The sequence below is a fragment of the Lutra lutra genome, chromosome 9, assembly GCF_902655055.1.
Source record: "Lutra lutra chromosome 9, mLutLut1.2, whole genome shotgun sequence".
Taxonomy (NCBI): Eukaryota; Metazoa; Chordata; class Mammalia; order Carnivora; family Mustelidae; genus Lutra; species Lutra lutra.
Window position 1 is genome coordinate 120,844,421 of NC_062286.1, and position 16,192 is coordinate 120,860,612.

Here is a 16,192-nt window from a genome sequence, read left to right on the forward strand (position 1 = left end):
ATCCTGGAATTCCTAAAACAGAAAGTCCCCTACCCCTGTTGTCACTGTTATAGTTCCCTTATTATCTGCTTCACAGTACAAGACACATTCCTCTTTTTAGTTTTCTCTTTCTTCTTTTTTTTTTTTTTAAGTAAGCTCCATGCCCAGTGTGGAGCTCAGTGTAGGGTTTGAACTCACCACCCTGAGATCAAGACCTGAGCTGAGATCAAGAGTCTGATGCTTAACTGACTGAGCCACTCAGGCGCCCCTGCTTTTTAATTATTATTTACTCTTTTCCCAATTGTGTATGTGATAAAATACACATAACATAAAATTTACCATCTTAACCATTTTTAAGTGGAATGTATATACATTTCTTGTTACCTACTTTGAGATCCAGAAGAAATGGTCTGGAATCAACCCAGCCACGACCCAGGGTATAAGAGAGCAGAGTCAAGGTTGATTCCAAGGGTTTTGCTCTGAGCAAATGAAAGACTTGCAACAGGTATGACTACAGAGGAAAAAGAGAATGTGTGTGTGTGTGTGTGTGTGTGTGTGTGTGTGTGTGTGTGTGTGTGACTGAGGGGAATATTTATCTGCTACTGTGTGATGAATTATCCTCAAAATTAGTGGCTCAATAAAACAAACATTTGCTTTCTCAGTTTCTGTGGGTTAGGAATTCAAGACTGGTGTGGTTGAGTTGCCCCGCCATTAACTGGCTGTGATCCAGGGCAAGTTACTTAGCTTCTCCGGGCAGTTCCTCTTTCAGAAAATGGAGATGAAAGTCCCACCTACTTTCTACAGTAGTGATTCTCAAACTAACTGCAGAGAATCACCTGGGATCCACTCCTAGTTTCTGATTCAGCAAGTCTGTGGTGGGGCCAATACGCATTTTTAACCAGGTACCCAGGTGATGATGAGGTTGCTAGTTGGGGACACTTTGAAAGCCACTGTTCTAGGAGGTTCATGTTGTTCCAGGAATCTGATGGGAAACTCTCGGCTCAGTTCCTAGGTCAAGGGAAGCGAATGCTGCTATTACTGTTTCTGCCCCGCAGAGTCACCTCCGGGAGCCCTGTCCACAAGACACGACTACCCAGTCCGCGGGAGTGGACCCCACCACGCAGTCCAGACTGCAGCCCCCAGCACCGGTGGGCGGGGCGGCCAGAGCGAGAACTCGAGCGAGGGGTGGTGCCAAGCGTGCGCATTGGTGCGCCTGCGTGCTCAAGGAGAGGGGGCGTGGCTCAAACTCCTGGCCGGAAGCAGGAGGCCGCCGGGGCGGGCCGGCTGGCGTCTCCTTTCCGGCTGGTCCCCATGGAGGCGCTGGGGAAGCTCAAGCAGTTCGATGCCTACCCCAAGACTCTGGAGGACTTCCGGGTCAAGACCTGCGGGGGCGCCACGGGTAGGCCGCTACGGGGCCGGGGTCACTGGGACATGGGTGTCCGAAAGCTTGGCCTGGGCGCCTCGACCCGGCCGGGCCTATGGGGGGCTTGAGAGAATGGAGCAGAGGCCCTTCTGACCATCGCTCCCTTCCCCGCAGTGACCATTGTCAGTGGCCTCCTCATGCTGCTACTGTTTCTGTCTGAGCTGCAGTATTACCTCACCACTGAGGTAAGGGGCGGGCCTAGTACGTGGGCAGGGCTCGGCATTCTAGGGATGGGAGTGGGGAAGGAGAGGCGTAGGACCAAGTCTTACTGAGGTAGTGCTGCTCCAGGTGCATCCTGAACTCTATGTGGACAAGTCACGGGGAGATAAACTGAAGATTAACATCGACGTATTTTTTCCGCATATGCCTTGTGCCTGTGAGTACCCACCAGGGCTGGGAGTTGCAAGTTCTCAGGTGGGCTTCCAGATTCACACCTCCAGCCTTATGTTCTGGATCGGATTCCAGGACAGCCCCTTTCCCCTAATCCACGGCTGCCCCCAGACAGTCCCAGCATCCCCTTATCCTCCCAAACCCAGATTCTCCCCTTGCCCTAGGTTCCCAGTACCTTACCCTGACTTCCTGCTTCCAGATCTGAGCATCGATGCCATGGATGTGGCTGGGGAGCAGCAGCTGGATGTGGAGCACAACCTGTTTAAGCAACGGCTAGATAAGGATGGCATCCCCGTGAGCTCAGAGGCCGAGCGTCATGGTAACTGTGGGGAGGAGGCCAGATCTCAGATCCCAGAGCTGGAAATGCCCAAGCCCTTCCTTCTGGCAAGTGGGATATGGCTGGCCAAATGACAAATGAAGCAGCTAAGACCCAGAGAAGTCAAGTGGCTTGCTTAGGGTCCCCCTGTTATTAAGAATCAGAGTGGCCTGAAATCCAGGCTTAGTAGAGTACTCTAGTTGGCTCTCATTCTCAGAGGTTTCCAATCCCTGCCTATCTCAGGTGAGTAACAGAAGTTTTAGGATGGGTCTTATGTGCTGTTACCTTGGCAGAACTCCTCTAGGTGGACCCACATTTCTCTGGGCATTCGCTTCCCCATCCTGATAGCTGAATTCAGCCTTTAGTGTTCTTCCCCTTTGGAGGGCACTTCCAAGGGTGGCTCAAGGTTAAGAGTTTACATTCTTGAGTTAGATTGCCTGAATGTAATTCAGACAAATGTAATTTTGTCTCTCGCAGTCTATGACCTCACCTATAAAGCCATGATAAACACTAGTACCAACCACATGGAATTATACAATCAAATGAAGTCATATGTGTGTGATGCCTGGTACAGTGTGGCTGTTCACCCTGACTTCCTTTCCTGTCCCTAGGTGGCCTCCGGGGCCTACATTAATTCAGTTTCCCACCATAGCAAAACCCTCCTCAAAGCTATGATTTCTCACACCTTAGGGATTGCTGTGTTCTGAGCTTTATCATTTGTTTGTTCAACAGATTTGTGTTGAAAACCTGTAAAAACCAAGGAATTTGCTGTAGCATTGTAAATAGGGTATAAGAAAGCAGAGTCGAGGTTGATTCCAAGGGTTTTGCCATGAGCAAATAAATGACTTGCAATAGGCATGACTAGAGAGGAGAAAGAGGATGTGTGTGTGTGTGTGTGTGTGTGTGTGAGAGAGAGAGAGAGAGAGAGAGAGAGAGAGACAGGGAATATTATTTATCTTCTGCCGTGTAACAAATTGCCCTCAAAATTAGTGGCTTAATAGAACAAACATTGCTTTTTTTCGGTTTCTGTGGGTTGAAAATTCAAGACTGGTGTGGTTGGGTGGTTCTGGCTTAGGGTCTCTCATGAGATTACAGTCTAGCTGTTGGCTGAGGCTATAGTCATCTGAAGGCTTGACTGGGGCTGGAGGGTCTGCTTCTAAGAGCTCAAGTGTATGGCTGTTGGCAAGATGCCTCAGTGCCTTTAAGCACACGGGCCTCTCAATAGAGCTGCTTCAGTGTCCTCACAGCATGGCATCTGGCTTCTCCCTGTGCATGTGATCTGGGAAACCACAAGGTAGAAACCACAGCTTCTTTTATGACCTAGCCTCAGAAGTTGGACACCATCGTTTCTGCAATATATGAGTGGTCACACAGATCAGCCCTATTCATTACAGGAGGTGGGACTACATAAGGATGTGAATACCAGGAAGTGGTGATCACTGAGGACTCCTTGGGGATTGGTCTCACAAGGAAAGATGAGGATTGGGAGGTAGATTTCAGGTTTGAGGCATGTTAAACTTGGGGTGCCCATTTTATACCTTATGATGTTAAGGAGGCAGTTAGACTACCAGTCTCGACGTTAGAGAAGGGCTGGGGAATAAATGTAGGAATTATCGGCATCCAGATGGCAGTAAAGCCATTGGACTAAAGGAGAAGACCTAAGGAGTAAAAATGTTAGTAGAGTAGAGGTCTAGGGACTGTACCCTCCGCCCCTCCAATATTTAGAAGTCAGGAAAAGAGGATCCAGGAAGGAAGATTGAGAGCCATTAAGGTAGAAGAGAAACAAGAGATGTTGCAAAAGCCAAATGGAGGCTGTCTTTCAAGAAAAGAGTGAGCAGCTGTCAGAAGCCGTTGATAGTCCGTAAAATCAGTAAGAGTTGACCGTTGCAATTGGCAACATGGAGGCCCCTGGAGACTTTACAAAGAATAGTTTCAATACTGTTGAGGATGAAAATCTGATGAAAGAACAGTAAAGGAAAAGAGGCATTGAGTAAAAATAATGCTTTCAGGGGCACCTGGGTGGCTCAGTGGGTTAAGCCGCTGCCTTAGGCTCAGGTCATGATCTCAGGGTCCTGGGATAGAGCCCCGCATTGGGCTCTCTGCTCAGCAGGGAGCCTGCTTCTCTCTCTCTGCCTGCCTCTCTGCCTGCTTGTGATCTCTCTCTCTCTCTCTCTGTGTCAAATAAATAAATAAGATCTTAAAAACAAAACAAAACACTTTCAGGTGTTTTGCCGTAAGAGAGCAGAGAAGGCAGGGTAGGGGCTGACAGAGAATGCAGGTGGCCTGATGGATTTGGTGGGGAGATCAAGTGGTCTCTGTTGCTTCTCTGTTCTTCATGGAAATTGAAAGTGAGGTCATGGGGCGCCTGGGTGGCTCAGTCATTAGGCATCTGCCTTCAGCTCAGGTCATGATCCCAGAATCCTGGGATCCAGCCCCACTCAGTCTCCCTGCTTGGTGGGAAGCCTGCTTCTCCCTCTCCCACTGCCCCTGCTTGTGTTCGCTTTCTCTCTGTCAAATAAGTAAAATCTTTTTTTAAAAAAATATAATTGAAGTATAACATCATGGGGGCACCTGGGTGGCTCCATCGATTAAGCGTCCAACTCTTGATCTCAGCTCAGGCCTTTATCTCAGGGTCATGGGTTCAGGCTCCACATTGGGCTCCATGCTAGGCATGGAACCCACTTAAAAAAAAAAAAAGAAAGAAAAAATAACATTTTGTAAACTTAAGGTATATCGTGTGATGATTGGGTTACACAGGTGTTATGAAATGATTACCACAGTATGGTTAGCTAGCATATCCATCACTTCACATGGTTATGTTTTGTGTGTGTGGTAAGAACCAATATTGAAGATCTACTCTCTTAGCAACTTTCAAGTATACAGTACGGTGTTGTTAACTACAGTCTATCCTATACATTAGATCCCACAACTTACTCATCTTATAACTGGGAGTTTGTGCCCCCTGATCAACATCTCCCTGTATCCGCCACCTCCCAGCCCCTGGCAACCACCATTCTAGTGTCTGTTTTTATGAAACAGACTTTTTTAGATTCTACATGTAAATGAGATCATGAAGTTGTCTTTTTCTGTCTGACTTATTTTACTTAGCATAATGTCCTCAACCTTTATCCATGTTGTTGCAGATAAAGGATTTCCTTCTTTTTAGTGGCTGAATGATACTCCATTATGTATATATGCACCACATTTTCTTTATCCGTTCATCTGTTGACGCACGCTTAGATTGTTTCCATGTCTTGGCTGTTGTAAATAATGCTGCAAAGAACATGGGACTGCAGATACTGATACAAGATATGATTTTGGGTTTTTTTGGATATATACCCAGCAGTGGAATTGCTAGAACATATGGTAGTTCTCTTTTTAATTTTTCAAGGAACTTCTGTACTGTTTTCCGTAGTGGCTGCACCAATTTACATTCCCACCAACAGTGCACGAGCATTCCCTTTTTCCCACATCTTTGTCAATACTAGTTATTTCTTGTTTTTTGTTGTTGCTTTATTTTTAAAGAGGTTTTTTTTTTTAAGATTTTATTTATTTATTTGACAAAGAGAAAGAGCACAAGTAGGCAGAGAGGCAGGCAGAGAGAGAGGGGGAAGCAGGCTCCCAGCCAAGCAGAGAGCCCGATGTGGGGCTCTATCCCAGGACCCTGGGATCATGACCCGAGCCGAAGGCAGAGGCTTAACCCACTGAGCCACCCAGGCACCCCGCTATTTTTTTTTTTTTTAAGTAGGCTCCACTCCTAATGTGAGGATCAAATTCACAACCCCAGGACCGAGAGTTGAATTTTATACTGAGTCAGCCAGGTGCCCCAATACTAGTTATTTCTTGTTTGTTTTTTAAAGATTTTATTTATTTGAGAGAGAATGAAAGCGAGCACTGAGAGGGGGGAGGGTCAGAGGGAGAAGCAGACTCCCTGCTGAGCAGGGAGCCCCGGTGGGACTAGATCCCAGGACTCCAGGATCACAACCCCAAGCCGAAGGCAGTCACCCAACCAACTGAGCCACCCAGGTGTCCTGTTTGTTTGTATTTATGAATGATAAAAGCCATTCTAGCAGGTGTCAGGTGATCTCTCACGGTTTTGACTTGCAGTTCCCTGATGATTAATGCTGTTGAGCTCTTTTCCATTTACCTGTTGGCCATTTGTATGTGTTCTTTTGAAAAATGTGTGTTCAGGTCCTTTGTCCATTTTTAATTAGATCCTTTGATGTTCATTTGTTTTGCTGTTGAGTTGTATGAGTTCCTTATGTATTTTGGATAGTAACCCCTTATCAGATATATCATTTGTGAGTATTTTCTTGTATTCCATAGGTTGCCCTGTCATTTTGTTAATCGTTTCTTTTGCAGTGCAGAAGCTTTTTATTGTGGTGTCGTCCCACTTGTTCATTTTTGCTTTTGTTGCCTATACGTTTGGTGTCATAACCAAAAAATAATTACCAAGACCAATGTCAGGGAGCTCTTTCCTTATTTTCTTTCAGAAGTTTTACAGTATCAGTCTTACATTTAAGTCTTTAATCATTTCGAGTTAATTTTTGTGAGTTGTGTAAGATTGGGGTCCAGTTTCATTTTTTGCATATAAACATCGAGTTTTCCCAGCAGCGTTTATTGAAGACAGTCCGTTCCCATTTGGACCATGGAATTTAAATAAGGAGGGAAGCGAGGGCGTGAGGGGGTGATGGTGTCAGTGTTGTCAAAGAATTGGTGGTTTCTGGGTACCAGAGGTAGTGAGCTGGGAAAATAAGGATAAGGAGTCAGAGATTGGGATACTTGAAATTGAATTGTGGAAGGTTTCGGTCATGGGAAATAACAGGGTCTAGGTGGGCACAGTGTGGGAATGAGGCTCAGATGGGAGGACAAAATACGACTTGGGAAGGCAGGAGGTCGTGGCGTTGAATATTGCAGTCTGAGGTTAGGAGGAGGTAGTTAGAGTCAGGGAGTCAGGCGCGGAGAGCGAGGTCTGAGGTGTAGCACCAAGGTGAGGTGGCTAAAGGCACATGCCTGGAAGCTAGGGCTGAAATCTGCCACTTACCGTGTCACACTGGGCAGAACCACTTCTCATCTCTGAGTCTCCGCATCTTTGCAAGTACATGTGGGTAGTAATCATCCCAGTCTTCCTCGGGTCCGTGTGTAGTGAAAGACATTCTGTGCACAGTGACCTGTAGTCAGCTAACACTTAGTATTTGCTATTACTGTTTCATTACTCGTACTTTTAGTTCGAGAAATAATACATGTGCCAAAGTGCTTAGTGCCTGACACATGGTGTGCGCCATATAAATATTGGCTGTTTTTTTTTTAAAGATTTTATTTATTTGAGAGACCGCAAGAGAGGGGGAGGGGCAGAGGGAGAGGGACAAGCAGACTCCCCGCTGAGCAGGGAGCCTGATGGGGATCACGACCTGAGCCAAAGGCAGGCACTTAACCAAATGAGCCACCCAGGAGCCCCAGTATTAGCTATTATTGTAGCTTTTATTATGCCCAGGCCACAGACCAAAGGGCCTCTGCAGGGGTCAGGGGTGCAGTTTTCACTCTTGTCTGCTCCCAGCTGATGCCCCTGCCCCTGTCCTCCCCTTAGAGCTCGGGAAAGTTGAGGTAAAGGTGTTTGACCCTGACTCCCTGGACCCTGATCGCTGTGAGAGCTGCTATGGTGCCGAAACAGAAGACATCAAGTGAGCTGGACCCTGGGGGCCGGGGTGGGGGGCTCCCGCGAGGCACTATGTGTCAGCCATCCTCCATCTGTGGCGGGCTCCACAGCAGGTGGGGGAAGCTGGACCGGGAGTTGAGTGGGGATGGGATGTGTGCTTCAGTCACTGCTCCTGGTGCAAGTGACTGAGGCTCTATGGCCAGGCCCTGCATGGGGCCAGAGCCGGGTGGAGGCTGAAGTGGTCCCCGCTCCAGTTCAGAGTCCAGCCGCCTGGGTTCCACCCTTGTGTCCTCAGGCAAAGCCACATAACCTCTCTGGGGAAGGGGGTTGGTGAGAACATGTCTCCCAGAACAGTCACATTGGGATTAGGGTATACTGTATGTAAAGAGCTGGGATTGTGGGCCCAGTCCAGGTAATGAGGCCTGTGATAGGTGGCCACTGCTGTTCTGTTCCTCGGGCCCTGGCCCCCAAGAAGCTGATTCAGCAGGTCTAGGGTAGGGCCTGGGAGTGTGTATTTAATATTTTTTCCCATTGTGGTAAAATATGTATGACTTTTAAAACTTAGCATTTTAACCATTTTCACGTGTTGGATTCAGTGGCATTAACTACATTCAAGTGTTGGGCAGCTGTCACTGCTCTCTGTCCTAAAACATTTCAGCATCCCCAACAGACTGGGAATATGCATTTTGAACAGTCCTGCTGCCTCTGAGCAAATGTGGTTTGAGAACATTTGGTGGCCGGGGGGCGAGGCTGGCAGAGGCTTCATCCGTGGACAGCACTGCTCTGTCTCCCGAGGTCCCGGCTCCCGGCCTGTGCCTCTGTCCGGCTCTCACCGCGTGCCCCACCCCTCCCCCCGCCCGAAGGTGCTGCAACACCTGTGAAGACGTGCGGGAGGCCTATCGGCGTCGGGGCTGGGCCTTCAAGAACCCAGACACTATCGAGCAGTGCCGGCGAGAGGGCTTCAGCCAGAAGATGCAGGAGCAGAAGAACGAAGGCTGCCAAGTGTATGGCTTCTTAGAAGTCAACAAGGTACGGGAGGGACTGAGGTGGGAAAGGGCCAGCTGAGCTGTGGGTTGGCCCCGCTCCACGGTGAACCAAGGGCCCTCTCAGGCCCTCAGGAGACCAGAGGAAGGGAGGAGACGGCTGGAGAATGAGTGGGAATATCCCCTACAGGTGGCCGGAAACTTCCACTTTGCTCCCGGGAAGAGCTTCCAGCAGTCTCATGTGCATGGTGAGTGCACCTGCCTTCTCTGGGGGGTTTTAGACCCCGGATGCCCCGGTGGGTTTGAGTGCCCCTGCGCCTGCCCAATGCTGTGTGTCCTCGGCCCGGGGGAGACCCTCATCATGGGGTAGCAGTTTGGTACACAGTTCAGAGCACAGGCTGGGGAGCCAGACTGCCTGGGTTCAGAGTTCAGTTTCAGACCTTACTGGCTATGCGAAACTTGGATGAAGTTCCTTCACCTTTTTGAGCTCGTTTCCTACTTTATAAAATGGAGAGGTTGGTCCTTCTCTCCTAGGGTGCTTGTGCAGGTGAAGGCTGCGGCCCAGAGCCTGGCTGTGGGGGGCACTTGTCTCACAGTAGTTCCCAGGATCAGGTGTGCCGTGTGGGAGGCTTTGGGGTCAGCAGGGCGGGGTTCGAACACAGGGTCAGCCCCTCCCAAGTTAGGTCAGATTTGGGGACTAGGGAGCCCCATTCAATTTCTTCTCTAAAATAGGGCTGCAGATACTAGCCCCCCCCCGCCGACAGGTTGTTCACACAGATGAATAAGTGGGATTTCTGTTCCTTCCCGGGTTCCTCCGTCCACACACTAGGTATGCGGGAGTCACCGCACGCCCCCTTCTAGTCTGGGTGCTCACAGCGCAGCTCCAAACGGAACACAGTCCTTGTTCTCGGCGTGTAGTAAAGAAACAGACCACAAACGTTACTGTTGAGTACTGTGAGCCCAAGAAAGGCAGGATCAAGATGACGGAGGCAAGGGGCTCTGGCGAGATGGTGCGTGTGTGCCATTGGTGTTGGGCGGGCAGGGAAGGACTGATGGGGTGGCATTTGAGTAAAGACCTGAAGAAGGTGAAGGAGCTAGCCCTAGGGTGTCCGGGCAGAGGTGTCTGAAGCAGAGAGAAGAGCAAATGCAAATCTCTGAGCTGAGAACGGGCTTGGCGAGTTGGAGGCACAGTAAGAAAGCGGGGGACTGGCACGCAGCGAGCCGGGCAGTGTGGCTAGGGGTGAGGTGAGCCTGGTAATGGGGCCACGGCCTGCAGGGTTTGGGGGAGGGCACCACAGGGACAAGGGCCCTTACTCTCCGTGAGACACACAGCCATCGTTGGGCTCTGAGGAGGTGCTACGTGCTGTGACTTGACTTGGCAGAGGTAGGCAGCACTCTGCTCTGTGGACAAGACTAGGGGCAGGACAGAACCAGAGAGGCCGGTAGGAGGCCATGGCTGTGATCCATCCGGGCACAGGATGATGGGGGCCGGGCCAGAGTCGGGGAGGGACAAGCCGGGCTGGCTGATGTTGGAGGGTGAGGCCGAGAGGCGTGGCTGATGGGTGGCAGCGGGGGGCGCGGGAGGGGATGGGGTCAGAGATGACTCCGAAGTTGTGTGGCCTGAGGAGTGAGAAGGATGAAGTTGTTTAGGGAGAGGGGAAGATTCAGAAGAACGTGTTTAGATGGCTGGACACATCAAGCAGGAATTCGGTGACTGATGTGTTCAGACTGGGGGGCTCCGGGTGTCCTTTTAGACAGTCCGGATGCAAGTAAGCAGCTGGCTGGATCTGGAGGTCAGGGGAGAGGTCCGGCCCCGAGATACTTAGGTGGCAGTCCTCGGGTATGTAAAACAATGGAACAGGATGAGGTCGCTGTGGAGGTGAGGGTAGGCAGTGAGGAGGGGAGCTCCAAAGATGGAGCGTGGCACCTCCCCTGTCAGAGGACACGGGCATTGGGAGGAAGCAGCCGCTGGACCGGTAAGGAGCGCTGGTCAGACGGGAAGGCCAGCGGAGAGGGGGTGTCCCGAAAGCCTGGGGAAGGAGGCGTTTCCAAACCCAGACCCGATGTTTCTGCACGCCGAGTGAGAGTTGCCCACTGGCTGTATGACCTGGCAGTGGTCACTGTGACGTTGGCCGCAGCTTTCGTGGACTGATAGGGAGCACCCACTGTGTGGCTCAGGAAGGAAAAGGAGAGGGGTTGGAGCCTGTGAGAAAGGACCACTCTTCTGTGGAGTTTGCTCGAAAGGGAAGAGGGTGGGCTGGACCTGGAGGGCAAGGGCTAGACTCGAGGGGGCTGGTGGACAAGCTGTGCGAGGCAGCAGTGGGTGACATGCGGTGGGAACAGTCCACCGCAGAGCTGGCCAGTCATGCTCCAGGGTGGGCAGGACCGTCACCAGGGTGACGTCCTTGAGAGGGAAAAAGAAGACAGAACCGAGTGCCCTAGAAATGTAGAAAGCCCAGACGTGGCGACGGGAGGAAAGGCTGACCAATTCGGGACAGGTAGGATGACAGCTGGTGATCAGGAGATCATCGGGAAGGGTGACAGGGTTGTGGAGGAGAGAGTGGTGGCCAGACTCGAGAGGCGAGAGCCGTTGAGAGGCGCGAAGGGCCAGCCTGCGCGTCTGTGTGGATCTCGAAGGGACTAAGACGAGTAGGGAGAGTCCGTGTACTTTGCCACAAGCTGCAAAGCTGGGGATTTTTAGGGCAGCTCGAGGGACCATGATCTGGAATGGCATTAAGAAGCAAGGCCTCACTTTGGGCTACGGAGGAGGCTAAGCATGGGAAAGAAATCGTCACCCCTGAGGGGGCTGCAGGGAAAGGACTTTGGTCAAGAGAGAGTCAGGCTGCGGTTGGAGCGCAACAATGAATTGAATGCATAGAGGCTGAAGAAGTAGGGGTTTCCCTGATGAGTAATGGGGCCCCCTGGGAGGGTTGGGAGTTGGGATTGTGTTGGGGGATGTGCGGAGCTGCAGTGTGATGGGCGTCCGGGGGTGAGAGGTGAGCCGGCAGTCTTGACGCCCAGGGACAGCAGTGAGCAGGAGGAACGGGCCTCCTGGAGGCGGCGTGGCTGGTGTGGAAGGCGGTGTGCAGGGGCGAGGCTGAATGCTGGGCAGGGGCGGGAGGTGGGTCCAGAGCCCCCTCTTCTGGAGGGGTCGGGTCTCACAGGGACACTGGGAGACGGTCAGGGTCACACTGCTGGCCCGGGCTCTGGAGGCACGCAGTGGGAGGTCCCACGTGGGCTGCAGCCCGAGTCAGGGAGCCCAGAGCAGAGGTGCTCTGTCTCCTGGGAGGGTGTTCAAAACACAAGGCTATAGTTGCCTGAGGCCAGAGGTCTGGCTGAATGGAAGGTCTGGGTGCTAGTTTCTGACATCTTTGTTGTTTTGTGGGGGGGATGATTATGAAGTTTACCTTGTGCTTTTCCATCTTAGATCCTACCTGGTCCTCAGGACAGCCCTTTGTAGAGATCACTGAGCCCCAGAGCGGGCAAGTTCCTTGCCCAGGGTCACACAGCTAGGAAAGTGGCTTATTGGGCTCTAAATCTTTTATTCTTCCTAGGCCACCGTACTTCTGCCCCCAAGAGCCCTTGCATTCCTCCCTGGCCAGGGAAGAGTTTCCCTGGGGATGAGACCAGGAGGAGCCTTGTTAGCAGGGTCCAGACCCTGCTGCTGAGCCAGAATATTCCAGCCTTCCTTTCTACCATGTGTCTTCCTCCGTAGTTCTCGTTGTGAAGCTCTCAATCTCTTTTCTCTTCCTCCCGTCTCTCTCCTGCCCTCCCCCGTGCTGCAGTCCATGCTGTGGAGAGTAAGTGGCCCTGCCCCTCAGGGAGGCCAAGCCCCCGCTTCTGGGGCAGCCTACCCTCTCAGGACGGGAGGAGGTTTGGATGGGCCTGGGATGGGGGTCTTACTTTTCAGGTAGGGTTCCTTGAAGTAGGAGAGATCAGGGCCAGAGGGCAGGAAGCACTGGTTCTGGAATAGATAGTACAGGGTACCCATAGTGTTTCCTTTGGGGGCTCTGAGGGTGGGGGCCCGGGGGTCGGGGAACGTGCTTGGACAGCCTTCTCAGGGCCCACCTCACCTTGGGGCTCAGCGACTGGCCCTCAGCTGTACTTAGTGAGAGACCAGAGTCAGCGGGGCTTGTCTCCAGAGGTGCAAGCAGGACTTGGTGGGAGTGGAAACCTGGGAGACGGCCGTAGAGGGCTCCCTGGATGTGTCGGGGGGAAATGGGGTCTGTGTTCTTAAGGTCCGAGGAGGGCCTGGACTCGCAAACAGGCCCAAGGGGGGCCTGACGGGCGGCCCTCCAGCAGGGCCAGGCTGGGCGGTGGAGGGTCAGAGGAGCCAGGCAGTCACACTCCAAGAGGGGTGTGGAAGCCTGAGCAAGGACGCTGAGGGAGCCAGGAGGCCAGTGCTACCCCATCTGATGACACCTTCTCCCTTCTCTCCTAGTCCATGACTTGCAGAGCTTCGGCCTCGACAACGTACGTACCTCCGGAAGCCATACGGGGCGGATGGGCATGGGAGATGACTGCTGCCTTCTTGTCTCTGCAGGGATGTCCTGGGATGGGGGAGTAGAGAAAAATATACCATATTCTGTCAGGCAACCAGTCTGAGGGCAGAGAACTGAGGTCTGCACAGGTCAGAGATGGGCAGGGCTGGGCAAGAGTGTCCTAGGCGAAGGGATCTTCTGGCAAAGTCAGGAGGGAGTGGAGAACTTCTCAGAACCCGCAGAGGCAGGTGTGGAGGAGGAGGCTGGAGAGGTTGGCACGGACCAGACTGCAGAAGCCTCAGGCCAAGCAGCGGTCTGGTCTTCCTCCTGCAGGCGGTGGTGATTTAACCGGGGTGATTATGTAATCAGATTTGCATGTTTTTAAAGACCCTTCTAATGGTTGAGGTTGATACAGACTAGAGCAGGACAGGTGTCAGAGCTGGGAAGTGTGCCCCCCTCAACCCCCAGGCTAGGCTCCCCTGGCTTGAGACTTCCAGGCAGACCAGGCACCTGCCACACCTGTCCTTGCCCAGCCTTTACTGGCTTTGTGGTGGTATGCCACCAGAACCTCAAACTGGAGGCCCAGAGGCCGTGGACTCTGTGAGGAAGGAGTTCCCCAGTGGGGTGTAGGGGTGCCTGTGTTGGTCACATTCTCCCAGGCAGGATGTCTCCCTCCCTCCCCCATCTCCACACGTCCCCTCCCCAGACCCAGCATCCCTGTCTGCTGCTGTCCTGCGGAACCATTGTTGGGGTGAGGCCCGGTGGGGCCTTGAGTGCCAAAGCTCAGGTGCTGCTGTTGCTTTCAGATCAACATGACCCACTATATCCGGCATCTGTCATTCGGGGAGGACTACCCGGGCATTGTGAACCCCCTGGACCGCACCAATGTCACCGCACCCCAAGGTACCAGCCTGGGAGGTAGCCCTTGGCTGCCAGAGCCCTATCCGGCACCCATGCCCAGTGCTCTGTTCCCCCTGCAGCCTCCATGATGTTCCAGTACTTCGTGAAGGTGGTACCCACAGTGTACATGAAGGTAGACGGGGAGGTGAGTCTGCAGGAGCTCAGCTGTCAGAGTCCCTCTTGGTGCCAAGCACTTGAGTCCTGTCGACCTGGGAAGTGGGGTGCTGCTCTTATCCCCAGATGATGGATGACAGGCTGGGGACGGGGGAGTAATATACCCTCACAGCAGAGTGAAGGGCCCAGGCTGTCAGACTTGAAAGCACTTTAACTTTCTACTTGCCCTCACTGCCTCCATTCCTCTGGTGCTCACTGTCCCTGTGGTCTGCCCTGGGCTGGGGGCTAACCCTTCCTGGGGGCCCTCCTCCCCTTTCTGCTGTGGCCTATGGAGCAGCATCTCGGCAGACAGGAAGTCAGGCCTGGCCTTGCCAGGAACTCATGGTGCGGCCTTGGCAAGTTGTTTCCCATCCCGTGAACCCCCACTGAGAGAATCCACCCCATGTAGCTGGGATCGGTAAACTGTAGAGAGCTCGTGACCCAGGGGAAGGCGGGGTGGTGAGGCTGAGAGTGTGTCTGGGTGGCCCCCGGGTCTTGCGGTGGTCATGAGCCACGTGGGGCCTTGTTTTCTCTCCCACACAGTCCAGGTGCCACGGACAAGGGCAGGAGCAGGTGTAGGGCTGAGAGGGTTTGGGAGCCAGGTCACAGACTTGGCCCCAGCCCAGACTCTCTTCCTGTCCCAGGTGCTGAGGACAAATCAGTTTTCTGTGACCAGACACGAGAAGGTCGCCAATGGGCTGATGGGTGACCAGGGGCTTCCCGGAGTCTTCGTGCTGTATGAGCTGTCACCCATGATGGTAAAGCTGACAGAGAAGCACAGGTGAGTGTGGCAGAAGGGAGGGGCCTGGGACTGCGGGGTGGAGGGGTGCCTGCTGACCCCCTGCCCATCCCTCCACCAGGTCCTTCACGCACTTTCTGACAGGCGTGTGCGCCATCATCGGGGGCATGTTCACAGGTTAGAAGCCCAAGGGCGTCTGTCTGGGCCTGGGGCGTGGTGGGGGGATGTGAAGCCTGGGTTCCCTGCTGGAGTTTTACTTGGGGAAGGAGGACTACCTCAACAGCCAAGGGGAGATGCTGGCCTAGCCGGTCAGGTGACAAGGCTCTGGGGTCCAGTCAAGGGCCCAGCAGGGCCAGCGCCAGCCCTTGTGTCTCTCCCCAGTGGCTGGACTCATCGATTCGCTCATTTACCACTCGGCTCGAGCCATCCAGAAGAAAATCGACCTCGGGAAGACAACATAGTTGTCTCCTTCCCCCTCTGTTGTTCTGTTCTCCTGTTTTTCTTTGGCCCTGTGGTCATTCCCAGCCTCTTGCCCACCCCACCCCTACTCGGCGTCGGTCTCAGTGCAGGTTCATAAATCTGTTGGTTGTGATAGTACTTGCTGGTCTCCATGTGGTTCTTGTCTGGTTGGAGCCTAGAAACAACCCCTCATCACAGCCACTTCCCGAAGGCAGTCAGGAATGACAGATCAGGCCAGGTGCCCTCTGGGAGCCCTACGTGGACATCCCCAGTCACACCAGATGAATGTCCGTCCCACAGCCCTGTCCTCCGTCCCTCCTCTGAGGTGGTCTTTGGGCCTTTTGGGCTCAGCTCCAGGGTGGAGATGGACCTTTCCAGTAGGAGCTTCCTGGAGCCACCACAGCCCGCAGGCTCAGACAGGCTGATCCCAGTGGTACTAGGGCCTTGGGTGCAGGCTGGGGCTTGCCCCCTCTTCCGTGATAGCTGAAGCCAGGGCCTCTCCCTGCCACCCTGGGCTCAGTCTCCTGAGTGGGATCCGGGCAGGTCATGCGCAGTCTCCAGGGTGGGGGCAGCACTGGAAAACGGAGGCATAGTAGCAGTGGCCGTTCTGGAGGCGGGCTGGCGTCAGATCCCCAGCTCTGGAGCTCGCCAGGGCTTCCCATCACAGCCCACAGTACGTGTGCAGAGCCAGGGCCAGGAGCCCACTGTGCAGC

General features: G+C 53.1%; 1 protein-coding gene across 2 annotated transcripts; it reads left to right on the forward strand.

Moving 5' to 3' along the window:
- The first annotated feature begins 1,210 nt into the window (after nucleotides 1–1,210).
- On the forward strand, nucleotides 1,211–15,617 carry ERGIC3 (ERGIC and golgi 3). 2 transcript variants are annotated; one of them, XM_047743717.1, is made up of 14 exons: nucleotides 1,211–1,378; nucleotides 1,517–1,587; nucleotides 1,691–1,778; nucleotides 1,992–2,111; nucleotides 7,696–7,789; nucleotides 8,628–8,793; nucleotides 8,938–8,995; nucleotides 12,533–12,547; nucleotides 13,189–13,220; nucleotides 14,035–14,131; nucleotides 14,209–14,273; nucleotides 14,926–15,062; nucleotides 15,142–15,197; nucleotides 15,402–15,617. In XM_047743717.1, exons 1-14 carry the CDS (start codon nucleotides 1,291–1,293, stop codon nucleotides 15,479–15,481), a joined length of 1,167 nt encoding a protein of 388 aa, XP_047599673.1. In that variant the 5' UTR covers nucleotides 1,211–1,290; the 3' UTR covers nucleotides 15,482–15,617. The 2 variants fall into 2 exon arrangements, with proteins under 2 accessions (XP_047599673.1, XP_047599674.1); XM_047743718.1 differs by lacking the exon at nucleotides 12,533–12,547.
- Nucleotides 15,618–16,192: the final 575 nt, after the last annotated feature.